The sequence below is a fragment of the Toxotes jaculatrix genome, chromosome 22, assembly GCF_017976425.1.
Source record: "Toxotes jaculatrix isolate fToxJac2 chromosome 22, fToxJac2.pri, whole genome shotgun sequence".
Classification (NCBI taxonomy): Eukaryota; Metazoa; Chordata; class Actinopteri; family Toxotidae; genus Toxotes; species Toxotes jaculatrix.
The window spans coordinates 9,675,219-9,693,550 of NC_054415.1; the positions used below are offsets into that span (position 1 = coordinate 9,675,219).

The 18,332-nt window shown below is 40.3% G+C and overlaps 1 protein-coding gene across 8 annotated transcripts in view; it reads left to right on the top strand.

The window, feature by feature from the left end:
- tfec (transcription factor EC) overlaps positions 1-17,855 on the top strand; it is a 40,256-nt gene extending 22,401 nt beyond the window's left edge. The window contains exons 1-8 of one of the 8 annotated variants that reach the window (XM_041030601.1): positions 4,998-5,131; positions 9,544-9,798; positions 10,596-10,697; positions 12,828-12,948; positions 13,970-14,026; positions 14,158-14,233; positions 15,166-15,313; positions 16,516-17,855. In XM_041030601.1, coding sequence (XP_040886535.1) covers positions 5,075-5,131; positions 9,544-9,798; positions 10,596-10,697; positions 12,828-12,948; positions 13,970-14,026; positions 14,158-14,233; positions 15,166-15,313; positions 16,516-17,007 — 1,308 coding nt within the window. In that variant the 5' untranslated portion in view covers positions 4,998-5,074 and the 3' untranslated portion in view covers positions 17,008-17,855. Of the gene's footprint in view, positions 1-4,997; positions 5,132-5,612; positions 5,796-5,841; positions 8,908-9,543; positions 9,799-10,595; positions 10,698-12,827; positions 12,949-13,969; positions 14,027-14,157; positions 14,234-15,165; positions 15,314-16,515 lie in introns of those variants that run through there. The other 7 variants (XM_041030605.1, XM_041030600.1, XM_041030602.1 and 4 more) reach the window with 7 other exon arrangements.
- The last annotated feature ends 477 nt before the right edge of the window (positions 17,856-18,332 follow it).

The window sequence follows — 18,332 nt, forward strand, 5'->3', positions numbered from 1 at the left end:
TTTTATACTGACTTAGAATAACTTGATCAGTGTCTAATAGGTTACCCAGGACTAAATTAAAGAGCTTGGAAAAAGACACCAGCCGCAACAGGGTGGCTGGTGTCATTGTCACCTGCTGAGTCTGAGTTATAGGCCTTAGGGAGGGAGGCCATTTTCGGAAAGTGAGGACATGTGAGGAGATGCAGTTAACTTTACAGGTGTGTAGTTGAAATTAAAATGAGGGCCAAGGGGGGTTGGAATTAGGGAAGTGGGCACTGCAATAACTGTCTGGACTGTGATGATTTTATAAAGCTTACTATTGATTATGACGATTGACTATGTATCTACTTACTTATAAATGAATAGAGAATATTATTACAGACTTATACTATGGAGATTTTACTATACTCTTGTGTGACATGAAAGAATATAGAGTAACAATAACAGAGCAAAGTACAATGAGACCCAAGGTTTTTTACCTCAAAGTCCTTAATTGCTCTGACAGTTGACTGTCATACATCCCACATTTTACTGAGAGTCAAAACACTGGATATGGGTGTGGACAGGAATCAGTGGCCATGTCTGTCTATCTTTCTGTTAAATCTACACTCTGTCGTCATCACTTTGTGACTTCTGCCACACTTTCTTACACTTTTTCACATTTTCTCCTTTCTACAGCTTACTGTATTTCATTGTGACTAACAACATTACTAAATTTGACCTTTTTCTTACTTATTTTTTAATTCAGTTACATTTCAAGGGCTCTCCATCACTGAGCTAAGTAAATATAGAAGTTGTGATCACATTAAGTTTTTATGCAAGTACATTTTGCAGTGTATGTTTAGTATATGTTAGGCATCACATCTAATACACAGCATATGAGATACATGTAAGACTACAAAACAGACTGAATTAACAGAGTAAAGTTGCTTTCAAACATCATTCACTTAGGTTAAACATTTAGACTGGATTTGACATGCATTTTTTAAGTGTTCTTTGGCTCATGCTTAAGTAAACATATATGTATATATATATATATATATATATATATATATATATATATATATATATATATATATATATATATATATATATATATATATATATATATATATAGATACTTAAAACGTGCTTAAACACTGAACAGATTCAAGGCCATAACAATTCCTTTTGACAGAGAGATAATCACTGGTTCCTTTCTCTGTATCCTGAGCATTTTGTCTTTAGGTCTTTACCCAGGCTTGAAAGGCCTTTACTTTGGTGAGCTGGGACTGTCTTGCAATCAATCATGTGCATAATTTTAATAAGACTTCATCTTCATAGTTATAGTTGGAGCCCACCGGGGCTTCTTTTCACTGTCTGCCAAAGTGAGAGATTAAAGTTGTCTACAGTACAGCTTTCTGACATCATTTAGAGAAGCAACGCTAAGCACCGGTCTATCCTGTTCTAGCTCACTGGACAGTGAGGGTCAAGGATGAGGTGCCCCTTTCAGGAGCACAGCCACTTCACAGCAATTCACCCACAATCCTCTGCTCTGCTCCTACTGCTCAGCAGCTTTGCAGCCATAGCTTAAACATGGCTGTAAGTGGTCACCAAAGATCAGGTTCCGTTTTCCTGGTTAGTTCATTGTATGTGTACATTTATCACTGTGATTCCAAATTTGGTGATTTTAATATTTCGATTTAAAGGTGTCCCCGTGGACACCTCAGTCTGGTCCAGGAAACAGACTGTACACATGAGAAACACTATAGATTCTGCTTAACTACTCTTTTCTCACCAGCATATTATATCAAACTGCAATGAAGACATGTCCATAGTTAGTCTCTTTTCAGAATAACGAATTCCAGTAAGTAACAGGTTGCAATAAGAATATCTCAGACACTGAGATCCTGCAATCCTCTCGACTGGACAGTCTGGAATCACAGGTCCCTACAGTGACCCTCATGAGTTGCTACAAAAGCCAGTTGAAGACTATAACTGGGTGGCAAAGTAGACATTGGACATGACGCAATATGAATGTACTGAAGTTGTTACAGTCTCTACCAGTGCTACAACATTGCCAGTGGTCGGGCAAAAGTGGTTATATTGTGTGCACATAAGCACACTCACTAATTTAGGTAGCATACTGTACATACAGTAACATAAGATGACAGGGCATCTAAGAATATACATAATGAGTTAACCTTCATTAGTGTTTGTGAAGCACTGTGTGCATATGTGAATATGCACATTTGTGTAGAGGGTCTACGATCTCTCAGGTGTTCCTGTGAACAGGCTCCTTTTCACTGCTCACAGAGAATAATGTGTTCTATCTGATTTAGCAGCATAAATTGTATTATTACATTTTGACTAATTACATCTCCTCGGCGCTGACGGAGAGGACAGGCTGCACTGCATCCTCCTCCTCCTCCTCCTCTTCTCTCCCCTTCCTCTCTCCCTCAACTATGTGAAGTCCTTCAGTTGACTGAAACTGTTTATGTAATGTTTGTTATTAGTAAAATTGGAAGTAATAAAGTAGAAATACTTTGTTGGTGAATTTTAACGTGTTATTTAAGATTTGAATGCTCATATACATTGCATATTTAGCTTTTGGTCAACTTTTAAAATAAAACTTTAGCACTGATATGATTACTCTGACTACTGCTTGCCACAAAATTAACTTATCTAATCAATAAAACTATTCTTACAGTTCTATCTCTTGTTGACAGTAAAGTAGAAAAGTAAAGTATCTACTAAGTAGCAAAGCTTCTCTACCAAACTGCAGAGAAGCTTTGCATCTTCTTTCCTTTTTCACTTAAACATATTATGGTGTTTGCATTTCTACCGGTACAAACACACGTGAGCATGCCGAAATCACAACGCTGACACTTGAGTACAGCAAGCTGATATTTATAATACAGGACATGCATTTAAAATCTCTATTAGGCCTCACACCAATTGTGTTTTTGTTGTTTGTTGTCTTGTTGTTTTTTAAATACAGTAAAATCATGTTTGTTTACAATCATAGCTCCGTACAATACCTTTAAGTCAACAGGGTATCTTTACTTTAAGTTTGAATCTTAATTATTTTTACACCACTGTCAAGGTAGACCATTTTCATAAATTCAATATTTCATCAAGGTAACAAGCACACACACACACACACACGCACACACTCACACAAAGTTTCACATGTAATCCAGTTAAAATGGCTGTAATATTTAATTCATATGAGAATCATTAAAAGTGCAGTGGTGCCGTGTCCATTATGCATTCCTTTTCTAGCAGGATAAAACAGTCCTCAGATGTGGGAGCTGCACTTTGAAGTGTTGTCTCAGAAGCAGGCCAACTCTTACAGGAAGTCCCTGATGTTTAAAACATGCCATGCAGGGGGACTAACAAAGGTGAGCACTTGTGGCTTACCCCAAGATGAGCCAAAAACGGCCAGCCAGGAATTTAGATCTGATAGACTGCGTAGACGCAGCGGACATCAAATAAACTAGAAGCAGACAAATATACACGTGGATAATGGTGGTGTTGTGAGAGTACAAAACACTGCAATGTGCATATACCAATAGGCACATGGACATGCACACTCTCAGAGAGACACAACAGATATGAAGAACAGCTGAGCATGTGTCATGCTGACCTTTAAAGTGAGACAGGGACATAAATAATACTCATCCATCCATCTGACTGAGACAGTACAAGTTATTCGTTTGGCTATATTGAGAACTTCATTTTGCAGCAATTACAGTACATATAATATCAAGACTGCCATTCTCTACGCAATGAAATCATCCACCATGGACATACGTGGGGCAAACTGCAATTTAGCAGCTGAGAGGAGACATTAGCTTATTGTGCTTGACAGTGTTATACTGATTCTTTAAAAACATAATCTGTACTGGCTTGATTTAACTGAATCATTGTGATTCGATTTGCCTTATTACATTCAATGTCCTAAAATTAAGTTGTGATGATGGGTTGATTAAAGTGTATCAAAAGATATAAAACTATCAGTTACTATTTGTAATAATGAATGAATCGGCAGCGAGCATGAAACCGTGGTCTCAAACCTAAGGAAACAGCACCAACCTGGATTTCACTCTCAGCTTAAAATCAGGGACTAATTTATGCAGGCCAGGTAAATGCAGTTAATGAGATGGAAGGATAGAGAAACCAGCAGCATTCTGAATTGGCACTGTTAGCTGTGACACTAATACTTTTGTAGGTGAAAACGAAACAAACAGTTGTCAAACAGGCAATTGCTTTAACAGAAATATCTTAAATATACCGATTTGTCTTGTAAACCTTGGTAGGACTTTAAAATTGGACTCCACTTTCTTGTGCTTACTAAATCCTTGGCTGCAGTTAGCCAACTGTTTTTGTTATCTAAAGGTTGGGACTATATGGAGGACTTGCAGTGACCCTGTTCAGTTTTGCTGTGTCCAGGAATTCTCTGAGAGACATTGCAGGAAGTCCTGGACTGGCCTTTGTTGTGGCCTGACACTGACTGGGACATGATACCAAGTTTGTGTGAGTGTACATCTGTGTGTTTTAGCATATTTGCACACATCCACAGATTACATTTTTGTGCATTTCCCTAGTTGAAGCCATGGCTATGGTTTGATGGCTAAAAAGCCTTCCAAGGGAAGTGGGTGTCACGAAGATAACCTGGGAGAATGTGCTGAGCTGGGCTGGATGTTCTGCAGGCAGGAAAGTGTGGTGATCCACAAGCAGGAACTCACATTCTGTCAAGTTATTACACCCCTACAAACACAGACACACACACACACACACACACGCTCTTCAACCCCCCTAACTGCCATCTGTATTTCTGCCTCTGTCAGGCCTTTCTCTGACCAAAAAAACACGCACGTACTAACACACACACAGGAAACGGCCCGTGCAGCTCCCAAATAAGCTGATGTGTCATGCCTTCCTTTCCGATATCTCTGCAAAATCTCAGGAAGGAGGCTGCAGCACCTCTCTTCTTCTTCCTCTTCTTCTCTCCCTGTCTCGGTGAGAGATACAGCTGTAGCTGTGACAGTTCTTGTTCTTCTATAAGAATTTGCTGCTCCTGTGGTGGGAGACGCTGCCACTCTGGGGAGCCATGAGTCGTTGTTGTGTGGTCAAAGTGATCACCTTGACAGAGATTCAACTTCTACAGGTAGGGGGAGCGACTAAGCTACAGGCCAGGGAAATCTGGATAAGATCAGATATAGAAAAGCATATACCTGTGACTATGTGTGCATCTGTTTGTGTTTGCATGCAAGAGAGATTGTCTGCTTTTTAAAAAAGGCATGCACTTAAGACCAGAATAACTGACTAGCCACCGTGGAATGCAAATTTTGTGATCAGTTTGCTATCCCAGTCTTATCTTCCCTCACATTTCACAATCTAGGGTGTGTGGTTACAGCTATTTACTGGTTAGCAGGCTCAGCAAAAATATAGTAAGCATGTCTGAGAAGGCTTTTTGTTCCACTTTCATCTTATCTCCGTAGATTCAAGATGGAAAAAAAAGATAATTAAGCATTGCTACTGCGTTCTGGAACTGTGTCAGTATGCTGTAAAATGCAGTGTTTTGGAGAAATGAATCCAAAGCTCCTACAAGGTTTTGTCCGTAATTTGTACAGCTTCTTAATGTCACCATATCCCGCTGTTTCATAAGCAGTTGGATTTTTCTGAAGTGAAAGGAGAACTTGAGCAAGACTGAAACTGAGTGAAGCAAGAGCTGTTAACTTAGAAGAAACACCTGTGAGTTTGTCTGTTATAATGGCATTGTGAGTGCAGCATTACAGTGGAACTAAAGAAATATATCTTTTAACACTGAGGTAAATCAAGGCACTATTAATCCATCTCACAAACAGAGGCTGAAGAAATCATGCTTTGAGAGAATACATACAACTGGACTCTAAGATTAAGCATTGTGCATGTGTTTCTGTAATCCAGGGTTGTGTTTTTATCTTTTATTGGACAATTTGTGATTTTAATTATAGCATAATTGTGTGTGTGTGTATATATATACTGTAATGGTAAGAATGGGAGGCTATTTTCTCTTGAGGGGGAAAGATCTTATTAGAGAATTGCTATGATATGCTTGATGGCTGCAGTTGTTGTATACACTTGCTTGCATGAATCAGATGTATTCTATATAACTGCTGGGAAAACACATGTGATTTCATGGGGGAGCCAAGCAGAGTGTTTGTTGTTTGGATTTGATTAACCTGCTGCATTCATGTGTGGTTAAAATCACTATGAAGACTGAAATAATGTGTAATGAAGTGAATGAGTTAGGGGAAGTATGACTGAGAAAGAAAGAAAGAAAGAAAGAAAGAAAGAAAAAGAAAGAAATAAGGCATGTGTGTATAATGAGGGCATTGTTTGGTGGTTAATGGTTTAAACATGTGTTGTGAGGATAATGAAATTAGGAAAATGCAGCTGATCTCCTAATGACAGCCAAGTGTATATATTTGAACTGGATGCAAGAAGTACAAAACCTAATGGAAAAAATATTATTTTTTCAAATATTTTTTTAGTCAAACATTGTGAAGCACTGAAGCAACTATGCTGAAATAAACTAAAGGGATACACTCAAATTTCGTACATATGCAAAACTATAAGAAAGGGGAAAATCGACAAATGCATTGACAGGTATCATTACTCTGATATCAGTAAATTGGGAGTTGACATGAGCCTACATGCTCAGGTCAGAAATAACTGTGCGAATGTGTGAATGGAAAGTGAACCTGTGACCTCTTCTCTGCCAGTAACCTCAAACACTGCCTCAATTGTTGCAGCAGGTGCCTGTAGCCATATTGAGAAAGAGAAAAAGTGAAGTGTCTGAAACATCAGAATAGCCACAACAACTTCAGCCTTGATTGATCAGATTCTTTTTTAATTCCTGTCCTGTATGTATTATGGGCATTGATAATTTTCAGCATGTCCTCTTCACACATGCACAGGCCTGGCATTGTCAAAGTTGGCCTTGGTGACTGAAGCGCCATTACCTCTCAAATCTAATCAGATTCCCTTAAGTGGATAACAAGCGTGTCTCCGGCATTTACAGTAGTGAGAAAGCTGAAGTGAAACCAGGACAATCTGCTGTCACACAAAGCAGATGTGGTTGTAGCGGTCCTGACATTCCTCCTACTATCCGTAGTGGAATAAAAATGTTGATTGGCTAACAACTGGCATCTTGTTTGGCCTGGAGAAGTCAGATAAGAGCTCTCAGTCACTGCTGACAAGTTGAGTATTGTGATGAGCCTGTTCTTATGTAGGTGGATGAGTGGTGAATAAGAGCAGCTAGTCTAGCTGACAAGGTTGAATTTAATGCTTAGTATAAAGTCTAAAGTTGGCACAGCTAAAAGTCCTTATGGTTTAGCAGAGCTGACAACTGGCTCAGAAAAACTTTAATTCCTGCTAGAAGTCTGAAAACATAATGGGCGACATACCAGCAAGTTACTTATTTAATCAGTTCCATCAGTTCTGAGATACTATAACTTATGAGGAAAGAAATGACACATTCTTCCTCTTAAAAATTAAAAATTAAAATCACGAGCAATAAAACTCACTGTTGATTAATTGAATTCACTCAGGAGTTTTGCTGCTACAGCCTCACTTGATCTGGCGTGACCAGTAGCTATTGGTGGCTCATTTTAGCAAACTTTAGGTAAACATAGCTGTAAAATAGACATTACTGAGAGAGTTAGCAGACTTTATGACTGTCTCTAATAGCTGCAGTGACCACTGTTCAGTTAAAGTCGCACAGATGCCTTCATTATCTGTGGTTTTGCTTGATAAATGACTATTCAAATGACTATTTTTACGGTTGGGTAATGTGCTCTAAATGAGATACCATGATTTTGAGAGCAGATACAGATAAGATAATGGAAAAAGTAATTCTTCTTTAATATCACATTTCCTACAGTTAAGGAATCTGTCTACTGAATCTGCTCCTACACCTGCATTGTTGCTTATCTGAGTTTCTTTTACTTCCAACTGATTAGCTGAGGTCAGTCATGGAAGAAGAATCTATTTCAGGTCAAAGCATAGAGCACACCTCTGTTTTAACCACTGAATCACATACTTTTAAGGCAGCTAAAAAAAAAACAACTGTAATGGACACAGACAAAATGACCTTCAACAAGACTAACTTTATAAAATCATGGCTAACAATGCATGTTTTATCATTATTATTGTTTTTAAATACTCACAAAAATACTTTACAGGCTATAAACCAATAAAGCAAATTATAACACTGAGCTTCTTTGTGAGCCCCAGACCAATAAGTAAATTAGATGTTTTTAGGTGAGACGTTCTTTCTGAAAATAGCCCTAAACTTACAGCAATAAAGATCTCAGAATAGCTTTACTGCAGTTATTGTTTTTGGAAACTGATAATGCTAAGTTGTCTACATTGAAATCAGCGAATGAATGAAAAAGCTTGGTTAAAAATGGCATTAGAGTTATTTAAAACCCCCAAAGGGGAACAAGGGTCAATTGTGCTGCCGCAAACCCTGGAGCAGACAGCAGAGGACATTGGGAGCTGGCCACTGATTGGTCAGTGAGACAGAAAAGGGAGGTCCCAGTGAATTAGTGATAGACACTAAAGGCAGATATCCTGCAGTGATCAAACCCTGGGTGATCTGACAGTCCAGTGTTTGAAGTGATTATCATGCTATGCAACATAAAGGCTTACCCCCAGCTTTGGGCCTAATTAGTTCACTTAGGGCCCTTATAAGACATTGGTAGGGGACTGGAAGGGACAGACACTCACTGAGAAGTCAGCAGATCAACAGGATAGCAGCAGCAGACCTGGATCCCTACAGTTGATCTGCTGCGACACTAAAACAAACCAAACTGAAGATTATCTGCTTTTCTGAGAATGCCACACTTAACTGACTGCAGCTACTACACGATGCGGGACGCAACCAGAGCTTCAAATGTAAGAATATTCAGATTTAGAAAAATTCTGAATTACTTGGTAAAATGTTTTGTTGAACAGTGTTGTCATGTTTTCTAATGTAAACTATTTGTGAGGCTTCTGTTACTGGTTAGGCAATCTTGACTGCTGGCTGAATGTATAAGTATGTGTGACTGCACTTTAACACAGTATGAAGATAATAGAAAATTCTGCATTTAGTTTGTTAACGTTAGGTCAGTTCTAGATTAAAAAAAAAAAAAAAAAAGGTTTAGCTATTGACAACACTTTCCAGTGAGACGCTGGTACTAACACTACAGAATACGACAGTAAACTACTTGAGAGAGGACCTTAAGAATGAGTCATATTTTTCATAAAGAAACATGCCACATAAGAGAAATATGATTCATTTTGTGAACTTATATTTTACAAAACACAGTGAGTGACTGATAATGGGAATCTGTGACTCTAAACTATTTATGTCTATATACTGAGATCATCTTTTCACAAAGCCGACAGCAGCTGTGAGCAAGTCCTGTGAACATACTTGGTCAGCACTTTTTCAGTAGCGTGAAAAACAATGTGCTATCTCCCACCCAAAGAACAGATTTTCAGCTCACTCAACTAACTGAACGTATGTATGATTTGATTTTGCTGCAGGTACAGAGCCACCTGGAGAACTCCAAGTTCCACCTCCACCAGAGCCAGAATCAGCAGGTCAAGCAGTACCTGACACTGGGCTCCAAGCTGGCTTCATCGGGCGGGCAAGGCCACGCAGTGCCGCATCCACACACCCCTGGCCAGCCGCTGGCCACCGTGCCAATCATGAGGAATGGACACATGCCCTCTGTCAGCGACAGCAGCAACCCCAACAGCCCCGTTACCCTGCTCACTATGGCCAATCACGACAGCGAGGTGAGTGAACGTCTGGAAAAAGAAAGCGTCTGAATTACGACGCTGCTGAATTTATGGAACTGAAATTGAGAAAACTGAAAATGTGTCTGGGAAAGTGATGACTGGGAACGAGTAAAATTGCAACAAAAAATCTGAACCACAGACTGGATCACATATGAACAAACTGTAGGTCATGATTTTTGTAGATTTCACAACCTTCTTGGCACGCTTCCTTGTCAACACTCTGCATTCCTGTCAAAAAAATATTTTGTTCTGTGTTAGTTTTCACAACCACGTGTGAAAGATTTGCTGTAGTCCCACTGAATTCTTTCAGAATAAGAGAGATAAATCATGGCTGGCACTTTGTTGGGATGGACAGACAACATGCAGTGTAATTCACAAACACCAGTGACTATGACTAAATTCCAAACTGGACTGAATCTCCACAATGCAGAAAGCAGTTCCAACTAACCGTCTAAACAAAGTGATGCCATTATTGATCTCTGTGTCTCTCTCTGATGTGCTCATCAATAACTTCAGACATGCAGTCTCTGATGAGAGAACCCTTTGAAAAGAGGAAACTAGTTTGATAACAGATGCATGTATATTCCCGCCAACACTGCTACCTAATTTCAGAACATGATGGCAGAGGACTCATCTGTTATTGGATTAGTCTCTCGACAGTCCCTCCCCTTTCTCGTGTCTATTTTGGTTTGAATGTTGAGATTTCAAAAGATCAGACTTGGACAGTATTGAAATTCTGGTACAAACACAATAAGTCTGTCCATGAGTACACTGAAATTACTGTTTTCTTTTAGTTTCCAATGGATGAAGTTATTGATGACCTAATTAGTCTTGAATCCGGTTTCAATGATGGAGGCTTGGATTGCATGGAGCCTAACATCATAATGCAAAACAATGTAAGTATGAATCACATTAACTACTGATCTAACAGCTACACACTAACACTGCTTGAAAATGCTACAGACTATCTATGGTATGAAGGTCTCTTGTATTGATTTCTGCAACATATCCCTTGTTTGTTAACACACACTCTTTTCCATTAGGTATATGTCAACTTACGTATCTTAAGTCGTGACTTTATTTTTAAGTTGATTTGGGACTTGAAAGTGAGGGTCCTCCACTCAAACATTTAGGTGCAGGCTTGACTAGCTTGGGAAAAGGGAGCCCTGTCTTAGTTTGAGGGCAGCTTAAGTCTAGAGATGAGTCAAAGTTCACTGGGGCTTAGCAACATTTCTCACATTACTCAAGAAGTTTAACAATGAAGATTAAGTTTAAAAAGAAGGATGATTAATCCCAAAATGGCAATATGGCAAATAGCTAAAATTTAAAGTAACTGTCTTACAAATGTCCATTCTTGGGAAGACTGGAACTGACACCATGGACAAATACTATCAGAAGGATTCATAGCCAGGAAGGAATTTAAAAACTCTGAGCAAAAATCTGGGACAAGAAGTCCATTTGGCCAGTGGACATAGCAACACCTGAGGCAAATAAAGAGAGAGTTTGTGGGATGGCGACATTGGGAATCTAGCCTAACTCCTCAAATACAGGGAGAGACACAGTGGCAGACAAAAGAATCATACACATAGATAAAGTGACATGGAGCAGAACACAACAGATACTGTGAGGCAGAAGGAATGAGAAGGGCGAGGAAAAGATAAGGCAAAGGGGGAGGGGGTGGCGCAGCAGGTTTCAAACAAGGGCAGAAGTGCGACCGAGAAGTGAGGAGCGGGAAATTTTGTTGGAGAGAGTTTCTGAGCCATTGGATAGGGCTAATGCACACACTCCCCATGGGCTTGTTCAGAAATGATACCATGCTTAAATGGATCAATTCATCCTAATTAGTCATACAGTACAATGCATCAAGTCGTTTCGCCGTGTCAACACATCCAGGAACACAGACAGGAGAGGGATTGAAGTGATTACAATAGGAGTAGTAGGGGAATTGTTGCAATCCTTCATTTTGATAAGCACTTTTGTCCCCTCCTCCTCCTCCTCCTCCTCTTTCCTCCCATCTTGGTGAGATAATGAGAAAAAACGCACATGCAAACTAAACCAGCTGCAGATATTTGAAATGTCTGCAGTTTTCTCCTGTTTTGTTTCCTCGTCTCCTCTCTTTTCCCTCTTGCTCTCCATTCCTTCCCATCTCTTGACTTGACATGCAGCCTTATCACATTCACCAGTCTTGTACTTAGATTTGACACACATGTCGTGGATAAAATTGGCCGTGCGCATATTTGAATCCATGGTGGCTTCTGTAGCATTTTCCCATAAATACACAAATGCGAATTAGACACACATGTGTGTCAGCACGCTATATCTTGACATCTCCCTCGTCCGTGAAAAGGCATCGTTATCAGAGAAGTGATGCATGCTTTCCCAGACGAGAAGAAACCCGTAGGAAAACAATTTTGCCTCTGTTCAAGCAGTTGACCTAGCTAGCCTTTTCATCTAATGGGATGCTATTTTCAACACAGAGCACATCTCTGTGTTAGGACCGCTTTCAAGCCGTAGGGTTTTGAAAATGGTGGCATTAGCAGATCAAGACCGAAGTCTGGTCAAACCAAAGCTAAAAGAACAGCAAAGCCCGGATCGGAGGTCAGGGTTAGATGGAGTAAGGCTGGAGCACAACAGCCTTTTACTGACTTAGTTTCAGCAAGGTTAAGACCTTGTTGTTTTTAACTCTTTGTGATGCAAGATGAGCAAGCAATCTGAACATGACAGCAATTCATGTCCACAGCACTGGGTTTGCCTTGTCCTGCTGTGGCAGACATGTGGGTACTACAGCTCCCTACTGGGAGGTCCAGAGCGAGAGGCCTGAGGGCTGAAAATCCACTCTGCAAGGCTCTGATCACTCTACTTGCCTCTTGTCATTTTTTGTAAATGCTAAACAAAGCCACACAGCAGCTAAAAACAACTATTTGTGTTGTGGCTTTTGTTCATGGGTGTGAAATGTAAATGTGCTTCCCCTGTGACTGACCCTTTCTGTTTCTTCTCCCCGCCACTCCCCTCTCTCTCCTCCCTAGGTGTCCCTCAGTAGCAGCATGCTGGACGTCTATGGGGGTGAACAAGGTATGAACGCCCCTAATGGTGGAATGAGTCCCACATCTAACCCCACAAAGCTCACTGTAAAAAGGGAATACACAGGTATGAACTCATACCATAGCACTGATCCAACAACTAACCAATTAATGAGTTATCACAAGCTCACATGGCTATAACAGTTACCAAAATCACACAAAGCTCTGGTTGTTAGAAGAAGGGATTCAGGGGAATTATAACCAAAACAACAGTTCTAAATATCGAAGCTTTGGGTAGATGAACAGAGTATACCTGTGTTAGCTATAAATGGCAAAAAGTTGTGTGTGTGTCTGTCTGTCTCCTACTAAAATCGAGACCAATTACGTGTGTCAGGCTAACAGTCAAGCATGTGAGCTGATTTGTGTCCAGTGTTTGACAAACGCTGTCCTGCTTCTGTTAATAGGCCGTAGAAACGTGTAGACTTTTCGTCACAGTGCAGAAACAGAAGGCCCTTTAAGACATTTCTTATTAATGTCATGCATCAAGCAAAGAAGCCTAATTGATTTAGGAAATCGAAAGGATGCCTGAAGAACCCTTCACTCTCAACGGGAAAATAAGTAAATTGCCATCTAGTTCATTTGAGTGTGGGCAGAGAGGACAATGGGCTGTTACACAGAGTTTAAATTGTCTTGATTGAATCAACAGAGACAAATTGGGAAATCCAATCTCAGGTCCCCAATTATGTAATTTGGAAGAATGTGAATACAAATATGGATGCACTGACATTTTTGTCCCTCTCCAGGACAGATTAGTGAATTTGCTAAACTGTCTTAATTATGGAGTAAGTAGTTTAAAAGTGGTCACCATTTTTTTTTTCACAATGAGCTGCAGATATGCTGGAGGGGATAAATTGGGCTCTTTCAATGCACGCGTGTGTGTGTGTGTGTGCAAGAGGTCAAACTTGTGTCTGTGGTGCAGGCTAATGCACGGAAACTCCACATTCTGGCTAACCCCAGAACTGAACTCCCTCAAAACAACTGACTGTGTGTCTCCTGACTGGACCTTTTGTGGCGTTTTGTCTTCGTTGTCTTTCAGTTTCTAAATTAGTGTGCGTTGCTAATCAATTCGTTCCCGTCTGTTTTGACAGAACACGACACAAGGGTGATGGCCAAAGAGAGACAGAAGAAAGACAACCATAATTTGAGTAAGTGTCTCCCGCTGCCTTTCAACTCCTTCACAGTTTATGATCTGAAAATGAGTTATGGCTAGCCTTTAGCACAGCAGCTGACAACGCTCTAATCATCTCTTGCTCTTTTTTTTTTTTTTTTTGCTCAGTTGAAAGAAGGCGAAGATACAACATCAACTACAGGATTAAGGAGCTGGGGACACTCATACCAAAGTCAAATGACCCGTAAGTTGCAAAATCCGAAATGTATTTACTGAAACAATGCCCTGCTTCTCTTCACTTTATGTCACTGAAACAACTGCCAGAACTTGTCTGGCAGGAGCAGTGTATTAAATTCTAAGCACAAAGACACTCCAAACGTTGTTCATTGAATTCAAATGAGTACTCAAGCACATTTCAGTCGTATTTCAAGGGTGCACTTGAACTTCCATTGTAGTCTACGCTCCAAGAGCTGTACATCCTCTTGCTGGGTCCCGGCAGTTCAGCTCAAAGCATGAATGATGAGGAAAGGGTCAAATGCAAAGAAGCAGGCCACACCATTTGAATCAAACTTTGAAGCACAATTGGAACATAGAGATGGAGTATGGAGCTGAATTGAAATCCACCGGCCATCTTTCGCAATTGAACTTTGCTTCAAATTTAAATGGAAGGTTAGCGTTGTCATCGTGCCATTAACACGGGATAAAAGAGATTATTAGCCGCTGATCAGACCAATGTCTCACTTGTGTGGAAAAGGACAATTTTACTACAGTTCCCCCTTCCTTTTTAAAAAAGCAATAAGATCTGCAAAAGAATGACTTGCACTCTAGCACCTTAAATCCAGTGCTCCATTTTCCCCCCTGTCTTCCTACTTAGCTCATTTTCCCTCACCTATTTTTACTCGAGGATTAATTTTACCGAACAAGGAGGTACGAGAATGGACTTTCCACATAGCTACTTAACTATTCTATTAAAATTCCCATTCAGTGTCCCCATGTAATGTCCAAGGATGAATAATTGCCCAATGTAAATCACCATTTCTTATTCATATCATAAAAGGGGTAAAAACCTCTGCGTTAAAACTTTTCCCCGTTTTTTTTTTTTATTGTGGAGGATATTCTGCCGACATAAGGGTGTTCTGAGTAAAAGGTTATCTTTTACATTTCTCCTTTCTGCAGAGACATGCGCTGGAACAAAGGCACCATCCTGAAGGCCTCGGTGGAGTACATAAGGTGGCTGCAGAAGGAGCAGCAGCACGCTCGGGAGCTGGAGAGCCGACAGAAGAAGCTAGAGCAAGCGAACAGGAGGCTGCTGCTGAGGATCCAGGTAATAAAAAAACAACAGGTCTATGTGTTTAGTGTGTTTTGTGGTATATAGAGTGATAAAACTTATGACTGAGCCAATGAATCATAATCACGCTGAGAGGAAAAATGAGGAAAGAGAAGGTGACAAAAGTAGAGCTGAATAAAACTAAACTCCTAACTTTAAGTGGTCCAGACTCAATGTGAGTATTAAAAAAAAAAAAAAAAAAAAAAAAAAAAAAAAAAAATATATATATATATATATATATATATATATATATATATATATATATATATATAGGCCAATCATCTTACTAATGTCTTAGCACTTAGTCCTTCTGCAGCACCAAATTATACTTCAGTTCTCACATTATTGAGCTACTAACAAACAGTCTCCTGTTTCATTATGCCAAAGATCAGTTTGGTAAAAACAGAGGGTTCACTGACTCCATCATCCCCACGTACTTCACACTTCTGCTAATTTCCACCTCCAAAGCTTTACGACCCCAAAACCTAAACTTGGCTTACTCAGCCCCCAACCTCCCAGCCCCCCTGCTGTTGTTTACATGAGTCCACCCTCCCTCCCTCTGATCTAATCTCAGAGAGCTCAGTGCTAATTACCTGATGAATAAAGACAATGACCTCAGCTCTTTGAGTGGAAATAGAAGCAGGTTAGAAAGAGATGATGAGCAGTAACAGAAGAGATGCCTAATGACACATGCATGCACAGAGATCAGCACACACGCACACTTTTGTGCACACACAGACTGTGTTTTTTCTGAGTTTACCACGGTGATGGGAGGGACATGAAGATCTGTAATCATCTTCAAAGATGACAAAGTATCCAGGAAATCTTCACCACCAGTGACGATAAAGGGACAGTTAATAAAGTTCATTTTGGGTTTTGTGATGACATTGAAAGCTGATTAGTGTTAAACATGTGTGTGGGAGAAGAGTGCGTGTCAAAACCCAAACCTCCCCAACATAACCTCAGTATGTGGAGGAGATGTTAAGAAGGTGTGGTGTGGATTGTCCCAGTGTTACTCCATGCTATATTGTCATGACAAATTGGCTCATAGCTGAGGACATTTGGGTATTCACACATTTTTAGGTATTTATTCAGATCATATCTAGACTAACATAATAAGTGAGCAAGTAATTTTCTAAGCAACACTTTAGAAATTCATTTAATCTTTAACTAATGGTTTCTTTTCCTTTGTTTTCCAGGAGCTTGAGATCCAAGCACGAGCACATGGCCTCCCAAACATGGCCACAGCCTTGGGGACAGTCGAACTATCCTCCCATCTCCTCAAACAACAACAACAACAACAACAACAGCAGCAGCAACAGCAACAGCAGTCATCTCCCCAGGCCCAGCAGCCTCAGCAGCCGCCCCTCTACCAGGAGGACCCCAACAGTGACTACCTCCAGAGGATAGCTGTGGTGGCTGGGGTGCCTTCCATCCCCTCTGCCAGCGGGCCACAGGATCACATCACCGGCGCTGACGGCTGCACTACGTTCTCTGACCCGCTGTCCCACTTCACAGACTTTTTCAGCGCTACGCTCAAGGAGGAGCACCGGCTGGACGAGATCCTGATGGATGACCCGCTCTCGCCGTTCGGCACCGACCCGCTCCTGTCGGCCGGCTCGCCTGGAGCTGCATCCAAGGACAGCAGCCGTAGGAGCAGCTTCAGCTCTGCTGGGGGTGACGACCTATAATCGGGCCCCTCTTCAGAACATACTCCTGTTATCTCCTCATGACAACATGCTTGTAATCTCCAGTGTTAAAGGGCATACACAGAGCCTTTAAAAGACTGACTTATGGCTACGGGCATACAATAATGACCACTCACCAGGTTGCAAGTAATTTAAATGACAGCTGACACACTTGACGGAGCCCCTGAAAGTGCCTGTATATAACGTGTGTAGTTCTTGTTGAACTGTTGGCCTAAAAACTTGCATTCAAGTTCGCAACATCCCAAGGATCTTCTGCTGCACCACCTGCTCTTTTTAAACTTTACTACAGACAATAAATATGTTTCTCTGCCTCCCAGACAGAGCGGAACCAGACTCATAAGAAAAAGGGAGACATTTATCAGTCTTTATGTACATAATGTAAATGACCAAGTCTGCTGTTTTTTGTTTTTTTGGTAAACACTGTGGTAGCTGTACACTGTAACATACAAAATAATCACTGAAAACCTGCCAAAACTGTCAGTTTTTAATGACAATAATACTACTTTACAAAAGGATTTTAAACAGTTGCTGCCAGGATTGTGATTGTGTGATGTGCCTTATTGAAACTCCCAGTTTCGTCTTAAAAAAAAAAAAAAGAAAAAGAAAAAAGAAAAACAATATGAACATGTAACTCACCGCAATGCCTAACATGTCCTGGATCTTGTTTGTGTCTTTTAAGTGTTTTTGTTAAATAAGTTTTTATGTATTTATATATGTTTTAATCCATGTATTCATAAAAAAGATATATATATATATATATTATCTAACATGTTACCTTTTTTAATTCTTAGTACGGGGTGGGAAAAAAAAACACAATAAACCCCTTTTTTGATATACTTGATTTTGGCTTCTTGTCGTCATCTCAAGCAAAAGACATCACTTACTTGAGGTCTGCACTCATACACCCTCACGCAACAATACTTTTATTCCTAACTGCTACATATATTCCCATAATAAACTGAAAATAATAATAGTATATTTCTAAGATGATAAAAACAGAAGCACTGTATGTACCAGTGGTAATCTGACAACAGGACTCACAAGAGTGAACAAAGCCAGAAAAGTTTCGAGCTGGAAGGTGAAGGGCCGACATACAAGGTGGCTGATTGGCAATGAGTAGCAGAAAGGAGGAGAGAGGAGGGAAATTGGCTAATAAAGACAAGTAGAGGAGGAGTAATAATTCTGATGAGCCTACTGTGAGCTGATGAGCCCTTGAGGATGAATAATGGCGAGGGATAAAGAGTTGCTATGAGAGCTGTTAGCTGAGAGCTAAGAAAGTTTCCTTTGAGGTAAGCCGGATGAGGAGA